General features: G+C 41.5%; 1 protein-coding gene across 7 annotated transcripts in view; it reads left to right on the forward strand.

Annotated features, from left to right (window-relative positions):
• LOC136148383 (transducin-like enhancer protein 4) overlaps positions 1–26,688 on the forward strand; it is a 150,025-nt gene that overhangs the window by 26,292 nt on the left and 97,045 nt on the right. For 6 of the 7 annotated variants that reach the window (XM_065907889.1, XM_065907890.1, XM_065907893.1 and 3 more), the window contains exon 5: positions 12,799–12,861. In XM_065907889.1, coding sequence (XP_065763961.1) covers positions 12,799–12,861 — 63 coding nt within the window. Of the gene's footprint in view, positions 1–6,528; positions 6,952–12,798; positions 12,862–26,688 lie in introns of those variants that run through there. The other variant, XM_065907895.1, reaches the window with a different exon arrangement.

The following is a 26,688-nucleotide window of genomic DNA, read 5'->3' on the forward strand; positions in this document are numbered from 1 at the left end:
CTAAGCTTCAATCGATACCTAACAATACAGCTGCTCAATTTGTAGCACTATCTAATCTCAGTCTGTCTTAAAACAAATAGTACTACATACCTTAAGGGATTATATTAATAAGTCTACTCATAAATATTTCTGCCAATGAGATGTGGGGCAGCATTATTCTTCCCATTTCGTGGTTGTAGAAACAGAGTCCCAGATCACTTAGGGTTTGCTTAAAGTCAGTGGTAATTAGAGTCTCCTTGGGATTTGGGACTCCACAGTTTGTCATTCACAGTATCTGGTATGCTTTGCAGAATGTTCTGCCACTTGAGTCTGGATTCTTCCTGTACCTTTCCATAACTCTCCCCTCAGGTGAACCTTGAAATCAGCCTTGTGACTTCCCTATCTTAATGAATGGTGGCACCATATACAGGCTTTACACGTTGAAATCATGGATTCCTTACTTCCTCCCATTGCCCAAATCTAGTGACCTCCCAGCGGGCTGTGTGGCCTGTCTCCTTCCTTGTCCTCCCTGTTACTTCCTGTCAGACCCTTGCTGTCATGCCAGGGGGCAGCTGTGCTCGCCTCGAAGCTCGTCACCCTGCCTGCAGCCTTTACCTTCTCTGCTCCCTTAGCTGGGCTTGCGGGAGCTCTGGGTATACTTCTGTATCTCTCTCTATTGTGTCATTCTTTTAAGGGCCCTTCTCCACTCCAGGCACTCCAGTATTTCCAACATGGCTCTAGCCTTTACAGCCTTTATCTAGGTGATCTTGTCTACTCTCAGTAGATGAATCCTCATTTTTTTCCCTATAGTCTGGATCTTTCCTCTGAGACCATTGCATGTAACCTAGTCCTCCTTACCCTTGAATGTGTCACAAGTGCTTAGACTCAACATGTCCCCAGATGACATCCTCCCCCACAAGCCTGCTTGTGGTCCTGTGATCTTTATCTCAGGAAGTGCCAGCACCAGCCACCCCATTTCTCAAGCCAGAAACCCAGAGGCAGGTAATGATTGCCTTTCCCTTTCAGTAGCCACACCTTGCCAGTCCTCTGGTCTTTTGCTCTTCTCCCATACTCCCACATTTGTCTCCTCTCCAGCTATCTGATCATGGTGCATGGCTAAACCAGTTTACTCTTCTGTGGCTTTATCTGTAAAGTGGGGGCAGAGGTCATCCTCTTACATTGTTCTCCACTGCAGTGGAATACCTGGCCGAGAGGAAAGCATCTGTGCGTGTTAGGATGTGGAGGATGATACTTACCAGGATCATGAGTAGTAGTACCTTTACCACCGTATTTAAGATGACTCACCGTGAGTAATCCGGTTGTCTCCTAACTGGTCTAACCATTTTGGAGATAATCCCAGTACCTTGGGTTCTTCTGGACCTGCCTATTCGGCCTTATCTTGCCCCCTTTCCCGAGTCCTGTTTGTAGAATCTGAATGTTGCAGGCTGTTGGCTGATCCTTTTGTGGAATGTTCTTGAGCTTTTCCCTGCCCTCTCTCCTTTTTCTAGCAGACTCACTTCAACCTTTCTCAGGAAAAAAGTGTCTCCTGTGAAAGCATTGAAAAATACCCTGCATTTTGTTTTTTCTTGTGTTTGTCTCATTTGTTAGATTATGGGCTCTATAATATAATCTTGACTTGTTCTTCTCCTCTTTTTTCAGAGGATAACACAGTACCTGGCAGTATACAGACAAGTTTTGAAAAACTAGGGACTTAATGTGGTTTACATGGTGTTGCTCTCTCCCCGGAAAGTCACTGTAATGACTTCAGCAGGAAGGGGTTTCTTCCACCCTTCCCCATAAGTTGTTGGGCTTCTCTGTGTACCTCTAGGTACCACACGCTGTCTGTTACTGTGTTTATTTCCATTTAGTCTTCATCTGTACTAGATTATAAAAACTTCAAGTGAAAGTGAAGTCGCTCAGTCGTGTCTGACTCTTTGTGACCCCATGGACTGTAGCCTGCCAGGCTCCTCTGTTCATGGAATTTTCCACGCAAGGATACTGGAGTGGATTGCCATTTCCTTCTCCAGGGGATGTTCTCGACCCGGGGATTGAACTTGGGTCTCCCACACTGCAGGTAGACTCTTTGCCGTCTGAGCCACCAGGGAAGCAAAAACTTCAAATGGTCCAGATCAATTTGGCATTCACCTCTGATTCCACTATCACTCCCAGGTTAGAGTAGGAGTGAATGAAAAAGCTGATATCTGAAAATGCCTTGTTGAATTTCCTACGTTTGTGGTGCAGTGGGAATTCATATTGTTCCTATTCTGAAATTGTCTTTCGTCCTCCATCTTTCCTCTTGTGGTATGTTTTGTGGTTATAAAATCTCTTCTGTCCTTCCACAGCCACTCCAACACAATCAGTGACAAGAAGCAGGGTGGAGAGCAGAAATGCCCTGGAGTGTCTTGACCTCCTGTCTGGTATTTATCATAGCTTTCCTAGGAATCGTCCTTGATAGGTCCTTGCTGCCTCCCAAATAAAGTTAAAGCTCTTTAGTGTGGCATTCAAGACCTTCCACAGCCTGACCCCAGTCAACCCTTTCTGTCCTTGTTTTCCACTCTTTTTATTGCATGCATCCCATGCTCCAGCTTAATGGTTTTCAATGCTGTCTGTACATTAGAATCACCTGGGGGGAGCTTTAAAATAAAATGCTGACTTGTGGGTTCACCTCTCTGAGAGTGTGAGTTCATCGGTCTAGGGTGAGGCCTGGGCGTTGGTGTTTGGGAAGGATCCACTACTAATATTACTAATATTAGTGTAAATCTAGGGCTGGAAACCATTGACCAGCTTAGTGCTTCCCATGAAATATAATCTCCTCTAAGAGCTCTGAGAAGAAAGGATTCCACAGTCAAAGAAGCTTGGTTAGTCCTACATTTTTATATACACCTTTTCAAAGATTTATCACATTGTCCATTGAGAGGCTCTGGGATGTCAGCAGGAAAGAAACCTGTTTAACTTAAGCTCCATGTGGCCATCTGACCAAGGAGTTCTTTATGTATATAATACCTGTTAATAACATCTGCATCGCTTGGCATAGAACCTACTTTGGGCAATGCTTCTTCCAGCCACATTTCACTTTTAAGTTGCTTCTTTATTTGTCTTTTCTTAACCTCTCAAGTAAACCAGATACATCCCTTTCCCCAGGCTTTTCTCTTCAAGCCCCCCCCCCCCGCCCCCCCAACACACACCCTTTCATCTTTTTCCTAGCGTGGTTCAGCATCTGAAATTCCTCTCCATATACTTGTGTTTGCTTCTGTCTCCTGCCTCCACCGCCCGAGTGTGAACTCTATGACAGCAGGAACTCACTTGTCTTGTTCACTCCTGTATCTCCCTCCCTGTGTCAGCACCTCAAGTAAGCCTGACAGATTGTAGGTGCCTGATAAATATTTGTTGATTGGACAGAAAGGCAGTGTTGTATTCATGGTTTTGGCTGTTCCTAAGGTTCACATGTTTAAAATTTTTTAACTCCCTGAACAATAAAGGGCAGCTAGATAAACATTTAAAAAGTGACTAGGAATATAGGAACACAAGTAGATGATAAGTCATGTTCTACGCATTTAATTTTCTCAGCTGCCTGGTAAAATATTAAAGAAGAAAACACGCAGAGGTGAGTGTGAGCCTGATGATAGGAAAAATATTGTTCTTTTTCTGATTATAGAGAGCTCTGAGTCTGTGGTATGGGACTTCTTTTTACGTTAATTTCTTAAGCAGCCTATCACTGGCAGCTTCTCCCAGTTCATAGGAATCGCATCTGTGTGAGTCACTGACAGTTTGGATGAGGAGTCAGTGAGTTCTAGTGGATTTGTATGTGTCATATACTGCACCAGTGATGGAAAAACTCCGCAGGAACAGGCAAGGGATTAGTAAATCTGAAGTTAAAACTTGCTAAGTGTTAGAACCCTCTTCCAGTGAGCATATTCACCCAGGTTTGTGTGGGGGTGGGGATTGGGTTTGTGTATCTAAACCCATCTTTGAGATCCCGTAAGTGTGGTGCTGCAGCAATTCCTGGACCTTGTTTGGAAGGGATTCCGGTGGCATCATCTCTAAGGGGGTCTTCCTTCTGCAGCTGTGTCCCCTCTCCCCAAGCCTGGCACTGAGCGTCCGACTTCTGAGCAGGTAGATGGGCCTGAGGTAGTCTACGCTTGAGCTCGTGTGTATGACCCCTGTGACCTGCTGCACTGGAACTGTCAGGAATTGCTCTTCGTGTGAGACCTGTGAGGGGTGCTGATGCCCTGCTAGGGCCTTCTCTTGAGCTGTTAGAATAATTACTGGTTCACTCTGGAGATACCACTGGGGAGATTAATGACTCACCATACAAGGTGCCCTCCTAGCATGCCATCTAACAAATCCCCCCATCTCCAGTGGGTCAGGTGATCACAGTCTGGTGTAAATAATCTCAGGAAGGAGATTGAGTGCCGTCTCCTTTGTGTTTCTCAGATGATCTTTTAAAACACACGTCCTGCCAGGGTTTCAGAATGAAAGCTTTAATCATTTACTTATCAGGCAGGAATTGTCCAGAGTGGATTTGCATTTCCTTTTGTGGCCTGCTGTGATTACTTATTATTCTTTCTGAGCAGTGTGCCATCCTAAATGCCAGAAAAGTTGTGTGTTGGATAGGTAAGCATACCAAATCAGTATAAGCAGTTCTTCTCTAGGTGGGTATCCCTTTAGGGTTGAAGTGTTCTAACTATTCCCAGACAATGTTAGCATGCTTGCAAAAGATTCCAGGAGATTCCAACCACCGGACCTGGATTGCAGTTTCTTCTGGTCATTCAACAAGTATTTTTGAGTGTTTTCTACAAATCAGGGTTGGGGTATAGACAGATCTCTCTCTGCCCTCATTGATCCCCCATTCTCTGGAACCTTGCTACTCAGGGTGTGGTCTGCAGACCTCTAGGGCCAGTGTCACTTTGGAGTTTGTTTGAAGTGTAGACTCTTAGGCCCCACTCTAGCTTGGATTCTAAGCAGATTCCCAGGTGATTATTATGCACACTAAAGTTTGAGAAGCACTACTGTAGTGCATGTAAACAAAAACATAGCTGAGATAATTTCAGGTGATTGTAAATGTTGTGAAGAAGACTGTAAATGAGCTGGAGAAGGACAGGGAGAAGAAGTCTCCGAGGATGGTGAGTGAAGATGTTTGAGAAGGTGGTGTGTGGAGTGAGACTGAAATGATGAGCGGGAAGTGAGCCATGAGATCTGAGAAAGGTGGCTCCAGGCAGAGGGACTCACCCTTATCCTTCCCAGGCTCAATCTAGCCCCGTTTCTGATGCCAGGGCCAGAACTCTGGCAGCCCTGTGGATGGATGCACTTGCAGGCTGTGCCTGGACGTGGATGTAGTGCACTTGTTTGATAGGGCAGTAGGCGTGCAGGCTGTGGGAGAGCACTGCTCCGGTTTTGAAAAGAACCTTTTCATTAAGTAGAGGAAACAGTTGAAGGGGATAGAAGGGTTATCTTGGCAGTGATGGCTTTGAAGAATTGGAAGTTTATATAATTGGGAGGAGGAAGAGGAAACTGATGGGGGTCATTGTAGAATTGAAAGGACAAGAGAAAGGGAATTGCTGAGGAATATGGATGTAGAGAAACAGTCGGTGGAGCCGGTCAGAGACCTGATGACTGAGTGCAGAGGAAGCCTGTAGCCCAACCTAAGAGGGCAGACAGAAAAGGAGAGCTTGGCTCTGTGTGTGAAAGGCGCCTTGTGGCTTTTCTGGGAGTAGGTGTACTTGAGGAGAACTTGGGAAGGCCCATCACTCTTCTTGGTTTTCTTGCTAGTTTTATTCCAATATTCAAATTCCTGTCTTCAGACATTTCTCACATACAGTTGAATCATATAGATTATGCTGGGGAAAATAAAGGTGAACGATCTTGCCTTTGACTGTGTGGATCACAGCAAACTGTGGAAAATTCTGAAAGAGATGAGAATGCCAGCCCACCTGACCTGCCTCCTGAGAACCTGTGTGCAGGTCAGGAAGCAGCAGTTAGATCTGGACATGGAACAACGGAATGGTTCCAAATTGGAAAAAGAGTTCGTCATGGCTGTATATTGTCGCCCTGCCTATTTAACTTGTATGCAGAGTACATCAAGCAGAATGCTGGGCTGGGTGAGCACAAGCTGGAATCAAGATTGCCGGGAGAAATATCAATAACCTCAGATATGCAGATGACACCACCCTTATGGCAGAAAGCAAAGAGGAACTAAAGAACCTCTTGAGGAAAGTGAGGAGAGTGAAACAGCTGATTTAAACATTCAAAAAACTAAGACCATGGCATCCAGTCCCATCACTTCATGTCAAATAGATGGGGAAACAATGGAAACAGTGAGAGACTTTATTTTCTTGGGCTCCAAAATCACTGTGAGCAGTGACTGCAGCCATGAAATTAAAAGACACTTGCTTCTTGGAAGAAAAGCTACGACCAACCTAGGCAGCATATTAAAAAGCAGAGACATTACTTTCCTGACAAAGGTTTGTCTAATCAAAGCTATGGTTTTTCCAGCAGTCATGTATGGATGTGAGAGTTGGACTATAAAGAAAGCTGAGCGCCAAAGACTTGATGCTTTTGAACTGTGGTGTTGGAGAAGAGTCCCTTGGACTGCAAGGAGATCAAACCAATTAATCCTAAAGGAAATGAGTCCTGAACATTCATTGGCAGGACTGATGCTGAACCTGAAGCTCCAATACTTTGGCCACCTGTTGTGAAGAACTGACTCATTGGAAAAGACACACTGATGCTGGGAAAGCTTGACGGCGGGAGGGGAAGGAAATGACAGAGGATGAGATGGTTGGATGGCTTCACCAACTTGATGGACCTGAGTTTGAGCAAGCTCTGGGAGATGGTAAAGAACAGGGATGCCTGGCATACTTTCGAACTTGGGATCTCAACAAGTTGGACACCCCTGAGCGACTGAACTGACTGATCCTCTCCTACTGTGGGCACAAGGACTGTTTGTGTTACCAAGAATGAAAATGCTTAATCGTAAGTCCACACTCAAGGCACCTGTACATTTATGTCAGTGGGAAAGGGGGGGGTGTGCAGCAAAAAAAGAAGGCAGAGAGTAGGTGAGACACAGGAGACATCAGAAAGTAGCTGGCAGGTCTTGCTGTGTGATATGCTGGCCCACGAGTGCAGAGGAAATAAGCACGTGCACAACTTGAGTGTCTCTGACCAGTTCCACCCGATTCTGTGAAGGCTGGTCCTTGCCCCACCCCTCTGGTAGAGCTGAGTATAACCTTACCATTGGTTCCAGTATTTTTCAGACTTGAGAACTGAAATGATTTGACCTTGTGGGAGTAATTGGATGTCTGTCTGGCAAAATGATTGTCATTCTCAACCATGATAAATTATCACTCATCCCTTTAGGAACCGTATTTAAATACAATAACCAGAGCCCAGAAGATGTTGGTAGGACGAGCAAATATCTGGTAATTCCCTTAAAGACTTTCTAGGAAGCTCAAGGGGCACTTTTCTTTAAACTGTTGCAGAAATGCATCAGTGAAATACAGCTTCACCTTTGGGGACCGATGGGAAGAGGTTCATGAAATGTAGGCATTCTATGACACTCTCTGGGAAAGACGTCATCGCCTGTGTTCCTGTGCCAGCACCACACCCATTTATCTTGTTAGAACAAAGGAATGGGGAACCTCAGTGTATGCAGATAAGTGCTCGCTGGGTACTTTAAAAGCACACTTAGCATGCGGTGAGTGGCATAAACATGGGTTCAAAACACAAAGCAAATTGACCTTGCTTGAGTTATTATAATTAATAGACTCATTGCTACTCCCTAGGGGAGGGGAGTGAATAAAAAATATTTGATTATTGGCACTTTCATATCATTCAAGGTAATATAATTGAGTACTTCTATATAGTACCTCTTTTTTGTTAGAGGAAGTAGAATGATGAGAGCTTTTACAATTGTCTCAATACTTTTCAGAAGAAAAAAAAGTCTTCTTAGTTTCAATCAGTCCTTTAGGGAACTCATAGATGTCCTGTTAAATTGATTCTTACAATGTTACTACTTCATTATATTGCTTTATTGAGCAGTATAAAATATTTTGTGCAAAATAATCACGTGTATGCATATGGTTTATCAGCTTGCTAGCAATGCTGACAATACTTTCGATTTAAATCTAAATCTCTAAGCCTTATTCCAGTCTGGCTTTAAAAAAATACAGTTAATTTTATTTATTAACATGTTCTTACCTCTTTTGTAAAGTTGAATTTTGATGACAAGATAAACACTTGTTGTCAGTTTCAAGGAATACTACAACTCACATGTTTTTTTCCTATGTTTATTAAGTTGGGAAGAATTTCTCTTTAGTCTTCTGACTTTAATCTGTGGACAGGCAGGATCAGTTCCAGAAATTCTACTGTTTCTCAAATAATTTAGAGCAAATCAATAACAAATCAAGGTAATTTATTTAATGATTGAAATTAAAAAAAATAGTCTTGGTTCTATAGTAGTAAAAGGGGCTCGAAGGAGAGAGTTGGATTTATTTGTACTTACTCTGAAAAACATTTCAGACAGAATAAGTGGGGATTTTTTTTGTTTTTTTTGTGTTTATGTATATGATGTATGTTCTTGATAAACAATACAGTAAATAGATTCATCTTAACTTTTTTTGGCAGAGAAACTGCTGTATAAAAATAAATTGTGAAATGTTACTCTTTGAGAATGTTTTCCTGAAACTATAATTGTTTTTTTGCACCTCCCTCTCACCCCATTGGCTACTGAAATAGTATTGTTTTGTTGTTCTGTTTTACTTCAACAATACTATATAGTAGTGTTGTTCCTGTTTTGATGAGAAAACAAAAACACATTTTTTTAAACTGTTACTTTTTATGCATGTCTTTGATCAAGTAATCTGTACTTTCTCTCAAGTTTATTATGTCTTTAAAGTAAAATTTATTTTTTAAGGAAATCATATAGGCAGAAATAATCAAAATAAGAATTAAATATTTTATTGTATTAGGACAATTTGAGGTGATGTAATTCAGTTCAAGTGTAGGCTTAACTAGTTTTTTGTCTTAAATAACTAGTGTAATTTGTTACAAGTAATAAAGAACTTATGTGATACAATGTGTTTTAGTGTTTGATACATTTTAAGGGATTGAATTGTGACATTCTTTTCAGTGCATGACATTGCTTTCCCATGATGCAAGGTAGTTAATAAATCTTGCAATGATTGTTGAGTTGGAGTGTGAAGGAAAAGGGGATAAATGTTTCTCTCAGTGTTTTTCTGTTTCATTACTAGCTGGTCATGCTGCCAGTCTACTGGCCATCGCCACTTGGGGGGTTAGTTAGCCTGTCAGCATTCGTGTGCCAGGTGTCAAGTGCGGAACCAGGGGACTTTCATAGAACGCCCTTTTTGTTAAGTTGCCTTTTCCTAAAATATTTTGTGCAAGCAGGTTTTTTTTTTTTTTTTTTTTAGTGGGCTAGTCATTGTTTTTGTTGGTTCTTATTGGAGGGTGACATAAAGGTGGGAAATTATAGGAAGAGAAGATAGAATGGTAGTGAATTGAGGGTAAGAAAATATGTGTGGAATTTAAAAAAAAATGAATATCTTGATGGATTGAGGAAGTCGTAATAAAAGTGTCAAAATTGTTAATGTATTTGACAAACTATGGCTGCAAAAACAATAATTTTGTTATATTTTGGCATGAGCAATTGTTCTTTTATGGGGGCCATTAATGCTGTTTTGGAATATCACGGGCATCTGAAGGCAATAGTTAGCAGTTCCATAAAGCACTGAATACCATGATAACATCCAGAAAGCCCCACAGCAGTATTTCAGAATCTCTGCCCGTTTAAATGGGCTGTCTGTGAATGGACTTGCTCAGGGATGCATGAGCCGCTTCACCTATAAATTTGATTGGAAGCTACAGCGCTGGCATAGGCTGATGGATAGCAGATTAGAGCCCTGATTAACCATGAGATTCGAAGACTGGGAATATATTGTCTAAGCAAGATTCGTCAGATGCAATCAGAATTTCAAGTGGTCAGATGAAATTCAAATGTGTATTGTGGCTTTTCCTCCCCTGGTGCTTTTTCTCTGAGGTTGCCTCCCCGCCCCCCCACCCCAGCTCCCTTTCTTTCCACAAAGCTGAAAAATACTTCTTTGATGAATCTGCTCCTTACCCTAAAGCTGTCTGTCTGTTATTCATCAGAAAGCAGGTCGCAGTTCAGTGAGCAGAAGAAAAGATTTTAATAGAAGCTGTGCCAAGGGCTGTAATGCATCATTTTAGGGCCCTAATTACATTACAATGACAAATATCAATGGTGACAACAGCAATAACCTACATCCTTTAATGGCTGTGCTGGAAAAGGAGTTTGGGCCCCACGCCATTAAATTAGACTCAGTTTCAAAACATAGGCCATTAGAAGTGTGTGTCCACAGTATTATTGGCTGATCGGTGAAGCCCAGTGGAAAGGCCTGTAAATAAATGATGCCTCCCTAAAGCTGGGTCCTATGGGACAAAAGAGGCAAAATGAGATGACCATGGAAGCAGGAGTGTTTCCGAGGCAACTTTAGCTTTCAAAGTGAGGAATGACCTGCTTAATTTTATGAAATCACACACACGCATCCAACCCCCCTGATTCCAATTAGCCAGACCAGGAAGATCCATTGGCGTGACAACTTAGAGAAATTAAGAAGTCTTTTAGACAAAAGGAGACACTTAAAGACCAAGTTTGGAAGGTTTCTGCCCCCGCCACCCCCCGTTCTGCTGTGTGTGTGTGTTAACATGCATGAATCAATAAAAGAACTTTCTGACTTTTCCACATCTATTTTTGAGGAAGTGTAGATTTGCTTTTTCATAGTTGCTCAGACTTAACATAGCCTCGGCCCCAAATTAAAGGAGCAAAATAAATACTTCTTGGTTTTTATTTTGCCAGATGAGTGAGTTTCCTTAGAGTAGTTTTTATTGCCTAGATTATGTAGGCAAACTAAAGAACTCAGTTTTCTTATGTGCCCACACATTTTTCAACCCTCCTAGCAAGGGACTATTTTATTTATGTAAACAACATAATGAGGAAAATATGCTTGGCAGATGGTTCTGAGCATTAGAATCATCAGTTTGGTCTGCCCCAAAGTGTCTCATTATCTTTTATTCTCTCCCCCTCCACCTCTCCCTACGAAAAGCTTAACAACCAAATGCCTCTGAGACTGGTGCTTTCAGTCTGGTGAATGCTACTCTATTTTCTCAGCTCACGCTGGAATTTCACCCTATAACCACTGTGGTATGTTCATCCAGGTGGAGAGTGGTTTGGTGATTCCCACTGCAGCTTTTCATGGTGGTTTAAGCATTCTTAAAGGATAGCTAAATGCTCCACGGGGCCAGGGCAGTAAATTAAATCAGGTCAGCACAGTTGGGTCCTTATTCACTGCTGCTTATTGGTGCTGCGTTTTTGTCCATCCTATTAGGAATGCAGGCTGGAATGGAAAGCTGAGGTCTGAAACTTCATGGTGAATTTGTGTTTTCTCTTGGCTGGCAAAGTTTTTAAGGTGCAAATATTTAAAAGGTCGCAAAGCCACAGAGTGAAAAGGGTTGCTGAGGAAAGAAGGGAACCTAGATTGCACAAGTAGAGTGTCGCTGTCATTCTGGTTATGACTTAGCAAGAAAAGGAGAATTTTTATCCTCTTATAAAATGAGGAACTGGCTGTGGATGGAATTTATATTAAGAATGTCTTGGGGATAGTAATTGCTTTTTGTTTTCTGTTTCCCATCAGTTCTTGCCTCTCCTTTTTTTTCCCTACTCCGTTATTTAAAAATAAGCTATTTTGATAGATGTTAAGTGAACTTAATTGCAGTCATCTTTTCACAGTTTATGTAAGTCAAATCATTATGCTGTACACCTTAACCTTATAGAGTATTGTATGTCAATTATATCTCAATAAAACTGGAAAAAATTTTTGTATATATGTGTATAAAAACCCTGTATCTACATGTCACTAAACTATACAAGGAGCCGTCTGCTAATATAAATTAAGGTGAAGATCAGTGAAGCTCTGGATAGCTTTTTATAGAAAATGTATTGGTATTTCTTTTTTATTTTTAACCTACTGTAGCATGCTATTTGTCTAAAATTTGAACACTTACAAAATTAATAGAGAATAAACTATTATCTGACATTATTGGATCTTTTGCAGCTCAGTACAGTGGTAATTAATGTTGCCGAGGTTAGCCTCCATATATAAACAGTTGCTTTTTTGCATACTGAAAACCCTGATGGGGCACGTTTGGAAGTTTTAATGGTTGAGGAAAACATGGCATTTCCCAGCAGTGTATAACTTAAGGATCTGAACTAATTAGGTCATGTGGGTGGGTTGGGTGCTGTTCTTTTGGAAGGTTGGAGACGTGATCATGAAATCCCAGTGCTGATGTTTAAAGCAAAGGCCACAAATGTAGAAGTCCAGTGAGTTATTGAGAAAAGTTGGGGTGTAGGGAAGGATGTATCTTTACCATCTAAACTCCAATCAAGGTTTTATAAAGAACCACATGAATAAGGGTCCTGTTAAATGCTTTTGAAAACAGATTCCAATCGTGAAAATTAAATTCCTTTTTATGTCGTCCTGCTGCTTGAAGATTGACTTTTTAAGATGAATGCTGGTTAATAAATTGTGGTATTAACGTGGCACTGTTGTCCCTGCCTCCTTCTAATGGGCTTGCTGATGATAGTTTGCCTCTTCCTTAGGAAATATGACTACTAGAACATAAAGTGTGTTTTAATATCATCCTGCTAATATTTCGGGAATTTGTAACCAGCTGACTGTTCTCTTTATTGCTTTCCTTTTTTTTTTCTTTCTTTTTTTTTTTTTTTTGCAGGCAGAGATTGTCAAGAGGCTGAACGCTATCTGTGCACAAGTCATTCCTTTCCTGTCCCAAGAGGTAAGGCAGGTGGTTTCAAGCATTGGGCTGGAAGGTACCGTTTTAATGTTTTTGCAGATAAAACTGATTCTTTGGCCTTGTCTGTCTCTTGGTGTTTGCATTGCATATTTCTAAGATACAGTGTTTGCACTCCAACTTCCACACCTTATTAACATCCATTGGAATATAGTTGTTTTTATATAGTGGAGCATTTTCTAATGTGCCAAGCAAAATTCAGTTGTTAAAATACTTTGCTGTTGTTGGACTACTCAGTGTTGCTTAGAATTACGGTTTTGTCATAATGGCATCTAATGGGGCGGATTGAAAAAGTGCCCAGAGGACAGTAGCTGGTTCTACACTTGTCACCGAGCATTACGGATTGGCAGAAGCTATATGAAACAAAGGTTTTCCATAGTACACAAGCTAATGTAACTTTTGGCCAGCAGCTTTTCATGTTATTTTTTATTACCTGATGAGCTCTTTACATAGTGGGTGCCTTTGGGAAAAGACCCGAAGGATGGACTCGTGGACTCACTTCTCAGTCCCACGGCCTTCACGCCTCACCACGCCCCAGCGTGCAGCTCACCTTGCTTGCTTCCGCTCCTGCTGGTGGACGTGAGCACACTGCCCACAGGTGTGCACACGCACAGGTGTGCTCAGGGCGGGGTGAGGAGGTGCATTTCTGTTGCACTGTGGCTTCCTGGTGGCTTTTTTGGCCCCCCCCCCCCCCGCTTGCTTGCTTGCTTTTATTAGTTACAAAGTTTGGGTGCACCCGCTGGAGAGGGAATTTTTGCTTCTGGACTACTGAATTCTTCATTTGCTCAGGTAAGGTCAGCTGTGAGAAGTAAGAAGCTAATACACTGTCTGCCTTGCAGCCGCAGTGCTGATGCCGTGGGCTGGGAGGCAGCGAGGCACTCCCTCCCACCCTCTGGTTGGGTCACACTGCTTTTCAGGAGGGCAGTTCACCTGCCTGCCTGCCTGCAGGCTTGCGCTGAGGTTAGCATGCAGCCGGTGTGTGAGCATGCATGTATGTTAGAGGTATGTGGGTCCCTGCCCGACTTCTTACTCGGTCATTATTGGGTTAGATCTCAACAGCTATGACGACCTTTCCTTGGGAACATATCCTTTAGGGCTCTCGTATTCACAAACTGTGGACTTAAATGAACATCCTGAATTCAAATGCTTTTGTGGATCACGAACAACAAAGGATGTATTGTCTTTCTCATCCCTTAGCTGTGACCACAAAATCACCACCCACTGTATCCCCATTTACCTATTTCTACTTAGGATTTGCTTGTTGACCAGATTACACGGAGTGGGGAAAGGCACCAAAGGGGCCTATTTGCATTTCTTTAGGAAGCCTGGCTGCCCCTTACCTGATCCAGACCAGCCCGTGTCTCTTCTTTAAGCAGCTTTGCTTTATGGAGACGGCCAGTGGGAAGAATGTGTAACCGGTTGTGCTCTGGACAGGCTGAGGTGTTGTTCCCCAAGGCAGAGGGAGAAGTCTGAATTTTTCTTGGGGTGGTGTTAGATTTTAGACTTCCGCAGGCACAGACTCCTACACATAATTAGCAGTACAACTTATTCCCGTGCCATTTTTTGTGCGATCTGTGAGGTTATGTTCAGAGGTGGGAGGAGATCGTGGGGTGTTGGTGGAGCTAGCTCATTTGCCAGTAGGTCGTTCTCCCACGTGAGTTATGTTGTTTGTGTGAGCAAGCCTGGTAGGAACAGAATGTGTAATGGTAGTGGTGCTGAGCAAGACTGGACTGGAATTAATTGGCTCAGGAAGTCGTACCCTGTAGAGGAAAGCCGTAGGGAGATACTGGCAACTCCTTTTCTGCTTTAAGCTGGGAGGATAGGCGTCATAATCTCACTGCTATTTATTTCCCTAATACTTTTGACATTTCTTGGTTGAAATCCTTAACATGTGTCATGAATGACCTGTGTCACGGTTTTCTAAGTCCTGATTCTGTGTGTGTCTTCTCTTCTGCTTGCTTTGGATCTGATTGGCTTTTCCTTTTTTAGTTTCCTAAGGTGTGTGTATATCCGTTAGTGTGTGGGCCTCTGACATGTCTGTTCCTGTCCATTCCAGGCCTCTGTGATGTTTTGTGTCTGAACACTGCCCACCTTGTTGCCTCTTCTGGGCATTCTCTGAGCATCACACTCCTCGCTTCTATCCTGAGGCCAGATGGACTGTAATCTGGAGGGTGGGGAGGAGACAGGTTATTAGAGGAAGATGAATTCTGTTTCCTGTCTCTTCAGAGGCATGGAAAATCACTCTTGCATGGCTGCAAGCGTCACTTGGTGCTGGGACTGAAGGCTTTTAATCTGATCTCTTAACACCAGCTCTCTGTGTGACAGTCTTGCTGCCAGGATGGCAGCTGTGGCGTTAGAATTCATTGTGAAATATTTTTGTTTAAAAAGTAAATGAAACTAAAAGTAAATAAAAAATGTTCTATTTCTAAAAGTATTTAGAAAAAAAAAAGACTAGTCCTGAAGACTATAGTGTGTAAGCTACAGGCCAGTGATTGGAGCCATTTTTTGGAGTTTCCCAGGAACAGGAGGTAAATTTCCAGACATCTAATTAAGTCTATTTTTAATTTAGCTCCCATGTGCTGATTAATGTACCTGCTTAATATCGCTTGTGTCTAGAGTACTGCATTTTCTAAAATTAAAAAAAAAAATATATAGTAGTGGATGACAACTATTGAATAAATTTAGTTTTACCTATAAGACTTTTGGGGGGAAATAAGTTGTATAATTACAGCTCAAAGACTTGGAATATGTCTACGTATATAACGTCAGAGAAAAGTATTTTCTTATTAAGTTTCATTAAAACACTTTAAAAGATTATAGCCCATCGCTACTTCAGTGATGTGCTTACCGCACTCACAGCTACTTCCAGAGTCCCAGAGATATTGCCAACTGTTTACATGAAGTGAGTAGTCATCTCTTACAACTCTTAAAAATTTCACCGGATCCTTCAATCAGAATTTCAAGAAAGCTATGAGTGAGTCCTCACCTACCTGAAGCTGCTCTTTTCTCCCACTTTCTTTTGGCTTTAGGGGATGGGTAAGACTTCTTTATATCCTGTGGCCCTCAGATTTCTTCTTTAAAAGGCAAATCTCAAAGTAGTAAATGGGAAGTTCTCTGTCTCATTTCAGGTCTTGTTTGCTGAGGAGGAACTGTACTCAGCTTCCTGTTGGCAGTTCCATAAGCAGGAGATGGCCAGGGATGATGACAGTCACGTCTGAGTCCAGTACTGGGCTCCCTGTTTATAACCTAGTTAAGCTGGGTGACCTTTAGCAAGTGATTTGCCTCTTTAAGCCTCAGTTTCCTCATCAATAGGATGACGTTAATAATAGCATGGAGCACACATGATTGCTGTGAGGAATACCTGGGATTGTCTGTGTGCAGCTTGGCACATAATAATAAGCAGCTATTGAGGCTGACTGGCAATAGTAGCTGAGCAATAGCCGAGAAGCTCTGAGTTCCCTTCTAAGAGGACCTGGAGCCAGACCTCCTCCTCTTTTACTCACTGCTCTTTGGAAGAACGAGTATTGCTTATCTTCCTCTCTGATGTCCTTACAGAGGAAAAAAGTATAAATTAAAACAACTCAGGGCTGTGAACTAGCTGAAAATTCAGTGAGGTAGCCTCAAGGGTGATTCTCTTCTAGCTCCCAAAAATAGTTTTCCCATTTAGCAAACACCTGTCTCTCCCCAGCCAGCAGAGATCCAAAAGGGTGACAGCTCTTCAAGGTTTTCGACCTGTAGAGCTCAGGAGATGCAGTGATTTTGGATGGGGTCTGTGTTCTACCCACAGAACTATCAGAAAAAAAAATTTCTCAACCCTGTTGGGAGACTGGCTGTTTTAAATACCTGGCAGCTTAGCTGGAGTTAACTTTGTTTTTCCAAGTAGTTTCTGTGGATGAACTCTCTTTTTTCATCAGCGATTTCAGTATATAGCTTGAAGACCCTTAGACCTTAGGAGCCCTCAGCAAAATTGAAGAATGTCTATAAGTATGGGCTTGTCTCCTGTGTCCCCTTGCCCCCTTTCCAGGGACATACTTTTAGGGATATTCTAACATAGATTGAAAACTATGTGCCACTCGTTACACCCTGGCAGCAGGGCACAGTGTGTCTGCTAATTTGGCATTTGCACCAACTCTGCCTCTTACTGGCTTTTTACTGGGAGAGTTCATCTCTGTGAGTTGTGATACTCCCATATATGCTGAGAGGAACCCCTTTTGCAATGTATATTATATGTATTAACATGTAAAGCACTGGGGAGAGTAAAGGCCAGTAGTTGTCGTTGTTTCAACATTTCCTGGGAAATGAATTTTATTCCAGCTTATTTTGGGTCCCAAGGCATTTGGAGAGGAGGGAGGGACTTGATAAAAACTGGGAGGAGTTGTTGAAGGTAATGCTTCCAAAAGGGCTGGCTGGCGGTCTTCCTGTGAGGTGAGCTAGGCCTGCAGCTCCAGGGGCTGCTTCCAGCAGGGGGTGGTTAGCTCCACACAGACCGTCTTTCAGAACAGGGGGAATACCATCTTTCAGAACGGAGGGAGTATTTTTTGGAAAACCAGTAAGTATTATCTTATCCTATTAGATTAAGCATTAAGTAAATATCGGGCACTAGTTAAGGATCTTACTTAGAAGACATTTGTGCTTTTTGGACTTTTCCCTCCTTGGATTATAAGATGGAATAGTTTATTTTTGAGATGGTTATAGAGTATGTTTCATGGTGACCAGCAGGTGTTCTTAAGACATTTGAGAACTTCAAACCCCTAATAGATTGTAGGTCAGTAGATGGTAATGTGTTATGTGATAGTTGAAAGTCTTCTTTCCCTAGAGTAGTGTGTGTATTTTTCAGAAACTTGTTGCTCCCCTAATAAGGAGCAGAGTTCATTGAAAGAATTAGGTTATGCATGAAGGAGTGTACTAAGAGCCCAAGATAGGCAGACTTGGGACCGGATCCTGGCTTAGTCACTTGTTTCTTTGATCATGTTGAACACAATACTTTTATTTATTTTTTTTTTGGATTGAAGTTTTCTCATCTGAAAAATGGGACACCTGTTCTGCAGGGTTGCTATATGAGGACTAGTGATCATGTAAAAGACCTAGCTGGGTATCATGCTGCTGTCAAAGAGACTAAAGGAACAGTGATTTGGGCAAGTTTGTTTTCCTCTCAAGTAACAGTTTGCATAGAGGCACCTGTAGCTAATTTGGTGACTCCACAATATTGTGAAGTCAACTTCCTTCTATATTGGTGTTCATCATGCCTAGCACCACCGCATCCTCCCCCAGCCAGCAGGAAGGGTGAGACAGGACATGTGTTTTCTCTTTTTCAAGGACATGATGTGAATGCTGCTCCCATCTGTGCTCACTTTGCAATGGCCAGTGCCTAGTTACGTGCCCATAGCTAGTTGCAAGGGAGGCTTGGAAGTGTAGTCCTAGCTGAGTATGCCCACCTAAAACTTACACTAATGGAAGAGAAAGGATTTCAGGAGACAGCTAGCAGTTGTTTCTAGATACAGTGCTATGCATAAAATAGTGAGTATTATTATTATTGCCAGTGTTGATTTGAAGGGAAGTCCTATTGAACCAGTGGTGTGTGTTTCTTACAAACTTTAGCTCTGACTATATAATCAGCACAACCCATATTTTAGCAATCACATAAAAGATAAAATAATGCATAGTTCTTGTTATAGAAATCTCCTGCAGGGTCTAAACTGTAGGAAAAGAGTCACCCATCAGGTATTGTTTATCATTCATACATCCACAGAGGGTGTAAAGGAACCCGACATGAGCAGTGATGGGCCCTGTGAGCTGTCTAGATCTAGGTGCACAGCCTATGTTTATGCCCATACGTTATAAAAAGCACACAGACTTGTGAAGACATTTCTCAGTTGAAGAATGGAATATAGGAGGTTACTCACAGGCCTGCCATATTTTATAGTAGCCTTGCTGGAAGGAAAATGCCACTTGAAACTGGAAAAGTTGTTGTTAAGGAAATCGCTTCTGATAAGTGGAACATTTGTGAGCCCTTAAATTATATCTATCTCAGACATACCCCTCGTCTATCTCAGACATACTCTTGTACATACATCTTGTCCTTGAGCTGGAGAAAATGGGATCAAAATTTTTTGACAGTTTCCTTCCCCTCCAAATCATGGAAAATAAATTAGATAAGTCATTCTTGGTTTTGTGGAATTTTAACACTTCCAGAAAAAGTAGCTCAGGTTGATTGTTTTGCAGCATCAAATTTGATCCATTTTAGTGTCTTCAAGCCATTTGAATCCACAGCCTGAAGTAACCTGAAAGGTATGTTTGTACCTTACTGGACAGGGTGAAAGAACAGGAAGTGGTCCCTTAGGACCAGTGTCTTCCTGACTCCCATTTATTAAACCATGGTCATCATTAGATTTGGAGAAATGACATTATTCATCTTTAACCTTGTTTTCAACAGGTTGTTACAACTTGTTTCTAGGGCATTCAGTGCCGGTTACCCTCCTCCTCTAGACCTCTGCAATTCCTTTGCTAAGGTTTTTTATTCCTTGAGTTCTTTAAGCAGAAAGCAGGCTTCTTGGAGGCTGCAGAGGAGCCCAGATTGGAGTGAGCAGTTCTTTTTGCCTTGCATCTGTGAATAATAACTTAGGGGCGAAAGAATTCAAGTCATTATTTTGAACACATTTTAACAAAAAAGCTCTCTGATCATTAGAATTTTTAGAAGTAAAAATTTTAAGCCTTTTTACTTTTATTCTTATATTTATCTAAAGGAAATGGAACATTCCAACTTGAATGCTTTTGGGGGCAAGTTTAATTTTAACTCAAAACTTTTTATTTCCTATTTATTTCCCAGTTATTTCCTAGTTAGCTTTTCTAACGAGTAGTTTCACCAAGTAGTTGTGTTTGCTCCAGAATTCTTAGGTTTATTTAGGTGATCTACCTTGCATTTAAATAGTAGAAAATAATACACAATTATATAGTAATTAAATTGTATAGTACCGATACCACGCATTTAAGTTCTAGTAGGCTAAGATGCCAGTCAAATCAAATGACACATGAATTTCTGTTTCGTTATTTCTACTTTCCATAAATTTGGTCCTTTTAATTTGATGAAAAACAAAACCTTTCACTATATATGAGATAATGGTTGTATGTGTAGTGCTGTTTTTTTTTTTTTTTTTTTGGCACCCAGCTTAACATGATACTGAATTACTCTGAACTGCATTTTGCATGTATAGAATCATTGTAAAATAGAAGTTGAAAAACGTGATCAGTCACTTTCATATTGCGCCTTAGGGAGGAAATGAACAAAATGCAGTGGTTACATGCACTGGTGGCAGTGTTCTCGCCTCATAATGGGCCAGGTTAACTTGTCTTATTCCTTGTTAACGTTGTAAGGAATCAATGGCTTGTGGATAACACGGTTTGATGTAGGAGAGCCTGGCTGAAATCACCAGAGATCCCCTGAGAAGTATGCAGTGACACCTGTAAGACCATCTTCCGAGATCATTCATTAAGTGCCAGCAACCTTCACTGGACATGTCTGCTTTGCAGTCAGTGCCATTTTATCAGTGTTGGTAATGTGTTGTGACAGTGCTGTTATGTCTAAGGAATGTCCTAAAATGACTAACACACCTGGATTCGGACTTTAGCGGATTTGGACCAGTTTTCTACTTTTTACATTGGGCAACCTTTCATTTAAAACATTTTTTCTTAACAACACTGAGTAAGGCATCAGAACATAATCCTGTCCCATGTTCCATGGTTGACTAATTGGCTTGTTCTGCATGGTCGTGTATTTGGATTGACAGTTGGATACTTGGTGAGATCCTTATGGTAGCATCATGACCTGCTTCCCCTTAGGAAATGAAACATGGTTCTCAAGAGGGAGACCTTTTTTTCGGTAGGCTTTTTTTGCCTTGCATCTGTGAATATTAACAAGAAAAAATAATTCAAATCATTATTTTGAACACAATCAAATGTGGGCCTCCTTCCAAAGGCAGCAGTGCCAGCTCTTATCAATATGTGTCCAAGAAAATTGGTGCGTATTTGAGAACCTGACTCATTTCTTTGACTTTTTGTTAGATAGCAGTTGGATTATTACTGGACCTAAGCTTTAAGGTACCTTAGGTTAGAGCTGCATTGTCCAGTATAGTAGCCATAGCCATAATGACTATCTAGATTTAAATTAAGGTTAAATATGAGTGGCTTTGTGGCTCAGACAGTAAGGAATCTATCTACAATGTGAGAGACCCAGGTTTAATCCCTGGGTCGGGAAGTTCCCCTGGAGAAGAGAATGGCAGTTCACTCCAGGATTCTTGCCTGGAGAATCCCTTGGACAAAGGAGCTTGGAGGGCTGCCATCCATGGGGTCGCAGAGAGTGCACATGACTTGAGTGACTGATGCTTTCCCTTTGACTTTTCCAAGTTAAATATCGTTAAAAACTCAGTTTCTCAGTCACAGTAGTCACGTTTCAGGTGCTCAATATCCACCCATATGTGGCTAGTCACTACAACACAGATTAGAACATTTCCAGCATTGCAGAGTTTTGTGTTGGAAGGCTCTGGACCTGTAAAACTTATTGGACATACCAGTAAAGAACGCCCTGCCTGCATGTGAGTGAGAATGAAGACGTCAAGGCCACATGGTCAGTACCAGAAAGACACAGGTGACAGTTTCCAGAGTGTGTCCTGAGAGCCAAGTTCCACAGCCAAAATTATTTGGAAAGGCCTGCATACGTATTTGCCCTCTTTTTGAGATTTGAAACTGAGCAGATGAGCAGTTTGTCTGGTGTTAGTTGAGTTAAATCTTGTGAGTTTTAAAATTTTGTTTTGTGTAAGTAATACCTAATTTCTTAACGGACTAACATTTCTTGGAATAATATTTAAGAAAGACTGACTAGAAGGATTTTGGTTAAATATAAAGCTTATTTGTGTTAGTAAACTGCTGAAAAAGGCTCAGTGGGTTTTAGTCTGACTTAATAGACATGGAGTGACACTTTTACTGGGGTTTGATCTGCTTAGGATCCACTTGAGTCTGGATGGGCAAGTTGGGCACAACCAGAGGAGTATCTAGAAGGATGGGTCTCTGAGAGACAGTGACCTCGAGATGTTTAACCTGGAATGGAGAAAATTGAAAACATGCATCATGCCATTTTCAAATCTTTGAGGTGCACTGCTGTGGAAGAGAAATTAGAGGCAAATTGGGTGGGAAGAAGTTACAGGGAGGTCGAGTTCTACTCAGTAATAGAGCCCATTGCCCCAAAGTGGAGAAAATTTGTGCATGAGGTTGTGAGTTCAGGCCTCAGTATCTTTCCCCTTAGAATATTGCATTAGCTCTCTCCCTCTAATCTGGTTCACCCCTCTGTCATCCAGCTTCGTCACTATTACCAGATCCATCTGACTAAAATGCAGAACTGATAGCACTCAGCGGCTTAAGAATTTTAAATAAGAAGTATCTTCCCAGGGTAAAGTCCGGCTTCTTTGCCTGTCGTGCAGAGCTTTTCCCCGTCTGGCCGCCTCCTGCCTCGCAGAGTTCACTCCCCACTGGTGTGTGCTTCTGTGGAGCATGTCCGCACCACACTCAGACGACTCCACATGCCTGCTTCTCTTGTCCTTTTTGTGGACACCTCTTGCACGTGAAGGAGTTTTCCACATGTGTCTTTGCTGTGTGCAGGAAGGACCTCAGAACCCTGCCTTGCCTTCTGTTTCCAGCTTCGTCCCCTCGCCCACCGTCCTGCCGCAGCCACACCTCTCTCTTCCCTGATGGACATGCTTCTTTATGCTTCCGGACCTTATCCACGCTGTTCCCTCGGCCTTCGTTTCTCCTTGCTTTTTACTCACAGAACTCCTGCCCATTCTCCTAGTCTCAGTTGTTAGGGCCACTTCCTTAAAGAATCTTCTAGAGCTCTAAGGTTTGATAAGCTGTTTTTCTGATTAGCAATTGTTTAGCATCCTGTAGTCATCTTTGTGGGAACTGTCTTGCAATTGTAATTACAAAACCTCTTGAGTATTCACTGTCTTGTTGATTAATCTCGGTTCCTACCACAGTGCTCCACACACAGTAGGTGCTTAATAAATAATTGAATGAATGAATAAGAAAACAAAGCCTTTCCTTGTTGCCTCAGGAATTGTGTTGACCATTCCTGCTAATAATCTTCCTTTGTAGTTTAAATTCTTGTATTATAAGATGCTCTGTGTGAATTGCGCATGTGTGGGGGAGGGACATGACGTGTGTGTGTGTGTGTGTGTGTGTGTGTTCAGTCATGTCCAACTCTTTGCGACCCCATGGACTCTAGCCCTCCAGGCTTCTCTGTCCATGGGATTTTCCAGGTCAGAATACTGGAGTGGTTTGCCATTTCCTTCTCCAGGGGATCTTTCTGACCCAGGGCTCGGACCTGCGTCTCCTGTATCTCTTGCATTGGCAGGCAGATTCTTTAGCACTGTGCCACCTGTGGAAGATATATGTGTGTGGGGGGCGGAGTGGCATTATCTCTTGCTCACTTTTGCATTTCCACAAATCTGGAGATGAAACCTAGCTCCTTGTACATGTCTGTCCTTACTACCCCTATCAAAAAGAGAGAGATTAAAAAATAATTTTAAGTTGTGATATAGTTTTTTAAATTAAATTTTTTTTAGATTTTTAAAATTTTTATTGTCATGCCCCAAAGTATTGCCATGGCAGGTATTGCCCTAATAGTGCCCTCTGAGAAACGTATGTTCAACATATAAGGAATATATATTCTAGTGGTTTGTAAATGCCTGATTTTCAGTAGGCTTTATTGGACTTATTATAAGCTTGTATTGTTTTAGTCTCTTTCTTGTAGGAAAAAATGTTTTCAGTACTTTAACTGATTAAGTGCAAAGGTAATTTTATGATGATGAAAGTAAGTAGGCAAGTGATTCAATGTATAGAGTTTCATTTTACTAGTCCTTTTTTACAACCATGCATGTATTCCCTAAATCACAGAATTTATTGAGATGTAATTTACACATCATTAAAATCATTTTAGGTGTGCAATTCAGTAATTTTTAGTAAATTTCCAGAGTTGTGCAGCCATAATCAAAATTGAGGTATTTTTGTTTGTTTGTTTTTTGGATTTTTTTTTTAGAAAATGATAAATCACAGTATTTTAAAGAATAAATATCTGAGCCCCCCGCCCCCCTTTTCTTTTCTTTTCCAAATCCGAGTTGGAGGCTCCTCTCTCAGAGACCTGTGGCTTATTAATACATTCCTAGTGGCTCCTTGCTTGGTGATACTGATAGAAAGTTCAGACTGGGAGTTTGTATCTGAGCAGCTTGAGCAGTGAGACTGGTCACAGGACTCTTCCTCCTCCAGATTTACTGGGGCTAGATGGCTGTCACCACTTGCGGTGAGGCCACAGAAGAGATCGGCAGGAAGTGGGAGAGGAAATGAGATGTGGGTGGAGTGGGAGGAGAGGAGCAGATGGGGAAGGGGAAGAGAAGAAGAAGAGAGAGCAGACATAATGGGAAAGCCATCACGGTTCTAAGATGTGAAAACTTGCTGTATCTTCTGAGCCAGAGAGCTTATATGTTAAAATTTGAAAATGGAAAAACAATGCCTCTTTGGGTGCACTTGTGAGAGTGTTTTGGGTTTTCTTCCTCCAGTGTTCATTCTTTTATGATCATTTGCTCTTGCTGCTGCTGCTTCAGGGTGTGATACAGCGTTAACCATGTGCTGAGTGAGCAATGTCGGAGTGTTTCTGGTGCTTTCAGAACTCATGGGGAGGATGCATTCTTTGTCTTAGGGAGCTCCTGTTGAAAAAGTCCTTAAGTGCCACATGATTCACAGTTGTAAGCAGAAATAGGGAAGTAAAATCCTGAACTACAGGTAAAGTTCAGTTGTGGTATTAGCCCATGGCCATTGCCATGATAGAAAAGGAAGGAGCTGAATCATGACTTCCATTGTCATTTTAGCTTTTTAGCAAGAGTTTCTATAAAAGCATCTGATGTCAGTGTTACGGTTCACTGGTGTGTTTCTGGTTTTGTCAGTAAACGTACCTGATTTTAATGCCAAGTCAGAAAGATATCCCCACTGCCTAAGGCATCTTTGCTCATCTTGGCAGTTGGAATCCAGTTTATGAAGCAAGAGTTGAGTGATCTTCATGGTAGAAAGGCCCTAAGTAGATGTATTTTCTGCATCTCTCTCTCATGGAACTGTTCTTTGAATACTTAATGTGAAGGAGATGATATTTCAGTTACATGGAAGTAATGTACAGAAATGGCCCAGGGTGAGAGCTTTTAAAAACTTGAGTTTAACGAATGGGTGCATGAATGGAATGAGATGTGTGTGTTGGATAAGGGTCCATGTATTCCTTTGACTTTCAGTTTCTTAGAAGTTTTGAACAGCCATTATTGGGTGTTGGAAAGTAAAAGGTAGAAAATGCCATAAAAATTTTTGTCCATAAATTCACTTTGAGTATTAGCTAATTGATATTCTGCAGGGTTTTTGTTGACTCGTTTTTTCTACTTTCTGAGTGCTACTAGTTTTCACTATGCTGGCAACCAGATTTGTCCTAAATCTAAATATGAGCTCTGTGCTTGGCACATGGAAGCTATTCAGTAAACATACATGATATGGTCAGGTAGTCTTCAGAGGAGAAGAACTGTGATGGGCCATTTCTATTACCTATGCCTCTCTGTTCCCTCCAGTGTTTTCATGAATCTTTAGGATTTTTACTTTCAGAGAAAGAGGAAAGTGAATTATTTCACTTTGGCAAATATTTTAAAGATGGATGGAAATAGCTAGCAAGATTTGAGGGATTGCTTCTGAAGCTCTTGTTTGGAAATAAACTCTTGTAATTAAAAGAATCAAGGTATAATGCACTGATCTATTATTTGACAGTTTTCTTTGCTTTATTCATGGGCATAAAATAAAGATTAGGAAATCAAGGGTGAAGACACCACATGTAGATAAACTGAAGCAGTTTCCTTTCCCGCATCACCTCTCCTGCTACCACCTTACACAGCTGGGAGATGGAAGTAGTGGTCACCAGGTTTATCCCAGTAACTGTGTACTTGGGGACTTTGGAATATAGTATTAGGTAGGTCACATATGACTGATGGCCTTGCTCTTTCTGTGCATTAAGTAGTATGATAGCTGAGCCTCATATGCACTTCAGACCAGTAGAGAAATTAGTACATTTCTCAACTGGAATCAACCAAAAGGAGACTCTCCCCAGCCACACAGGAGTACCTGTTTCGTAGCATCGTCTCTTTGGCTCTTCGTTTACTAAACCGAATTGAGAAAAGTACAGGAAAGACCTATTTTAGACTGAATTGAGTATGTACTAGAGTGTTCAAGTGTATTTAGTTAGGAATAATATTTACATTTTGGGGGTACTTTATAAGTACTTGTGTATGTCCAGGTATGAGTGCCTCCAGGCAGAGACTTCTATGACATTTAACTTCTCTTATATTAGAAAAATTACTAAAATCAGATATTGCTCTTTCTCTTTAGAATTGAATCGTGGTCATAGGGGTTTTCCTATATTCTCCATCTTAAGTTTTCAAAAGAAAAATAACTTTAGGATTTTAGTTTTCCTATCGCATTTAAAAGAAATACCTGAAGTCCTTAAACTTTACTGCTCTGCTGGCAAGAGTTGTACATTTTTAATATCTTTTAAATATGCAGCCCTTCCTGACAAAAGTAAAAATAAGAACGCTGAAACATAAACATTGAAGTCTGTGTGTCCTTCTAGTGTCTTCTCTAGCAAATACCAGGTGGAAACTTAAAAATAAGTGCTTTTAGGAAATATTTTCAAAACATATTTTTTGTTGGTGGCAGAGAGTAAGGGGATATAGAGAAAGCAGGTGGGAT

Source organism: Muntiacus reevesi, chromosome 17 (genome assembly GCF_963930625.1).
Source record: "Muntiacus reevesi chromosome 17, mMunRee1.1, whole genome shotgun sequence".
Classification (NCBI taxonomy): domain Eukaryota; kingdom Metazoa; phylum Chordata; class Mammalia; order Artiodactyla; family Cervidae; genus Muntiacus; species Muntiacus reevesi.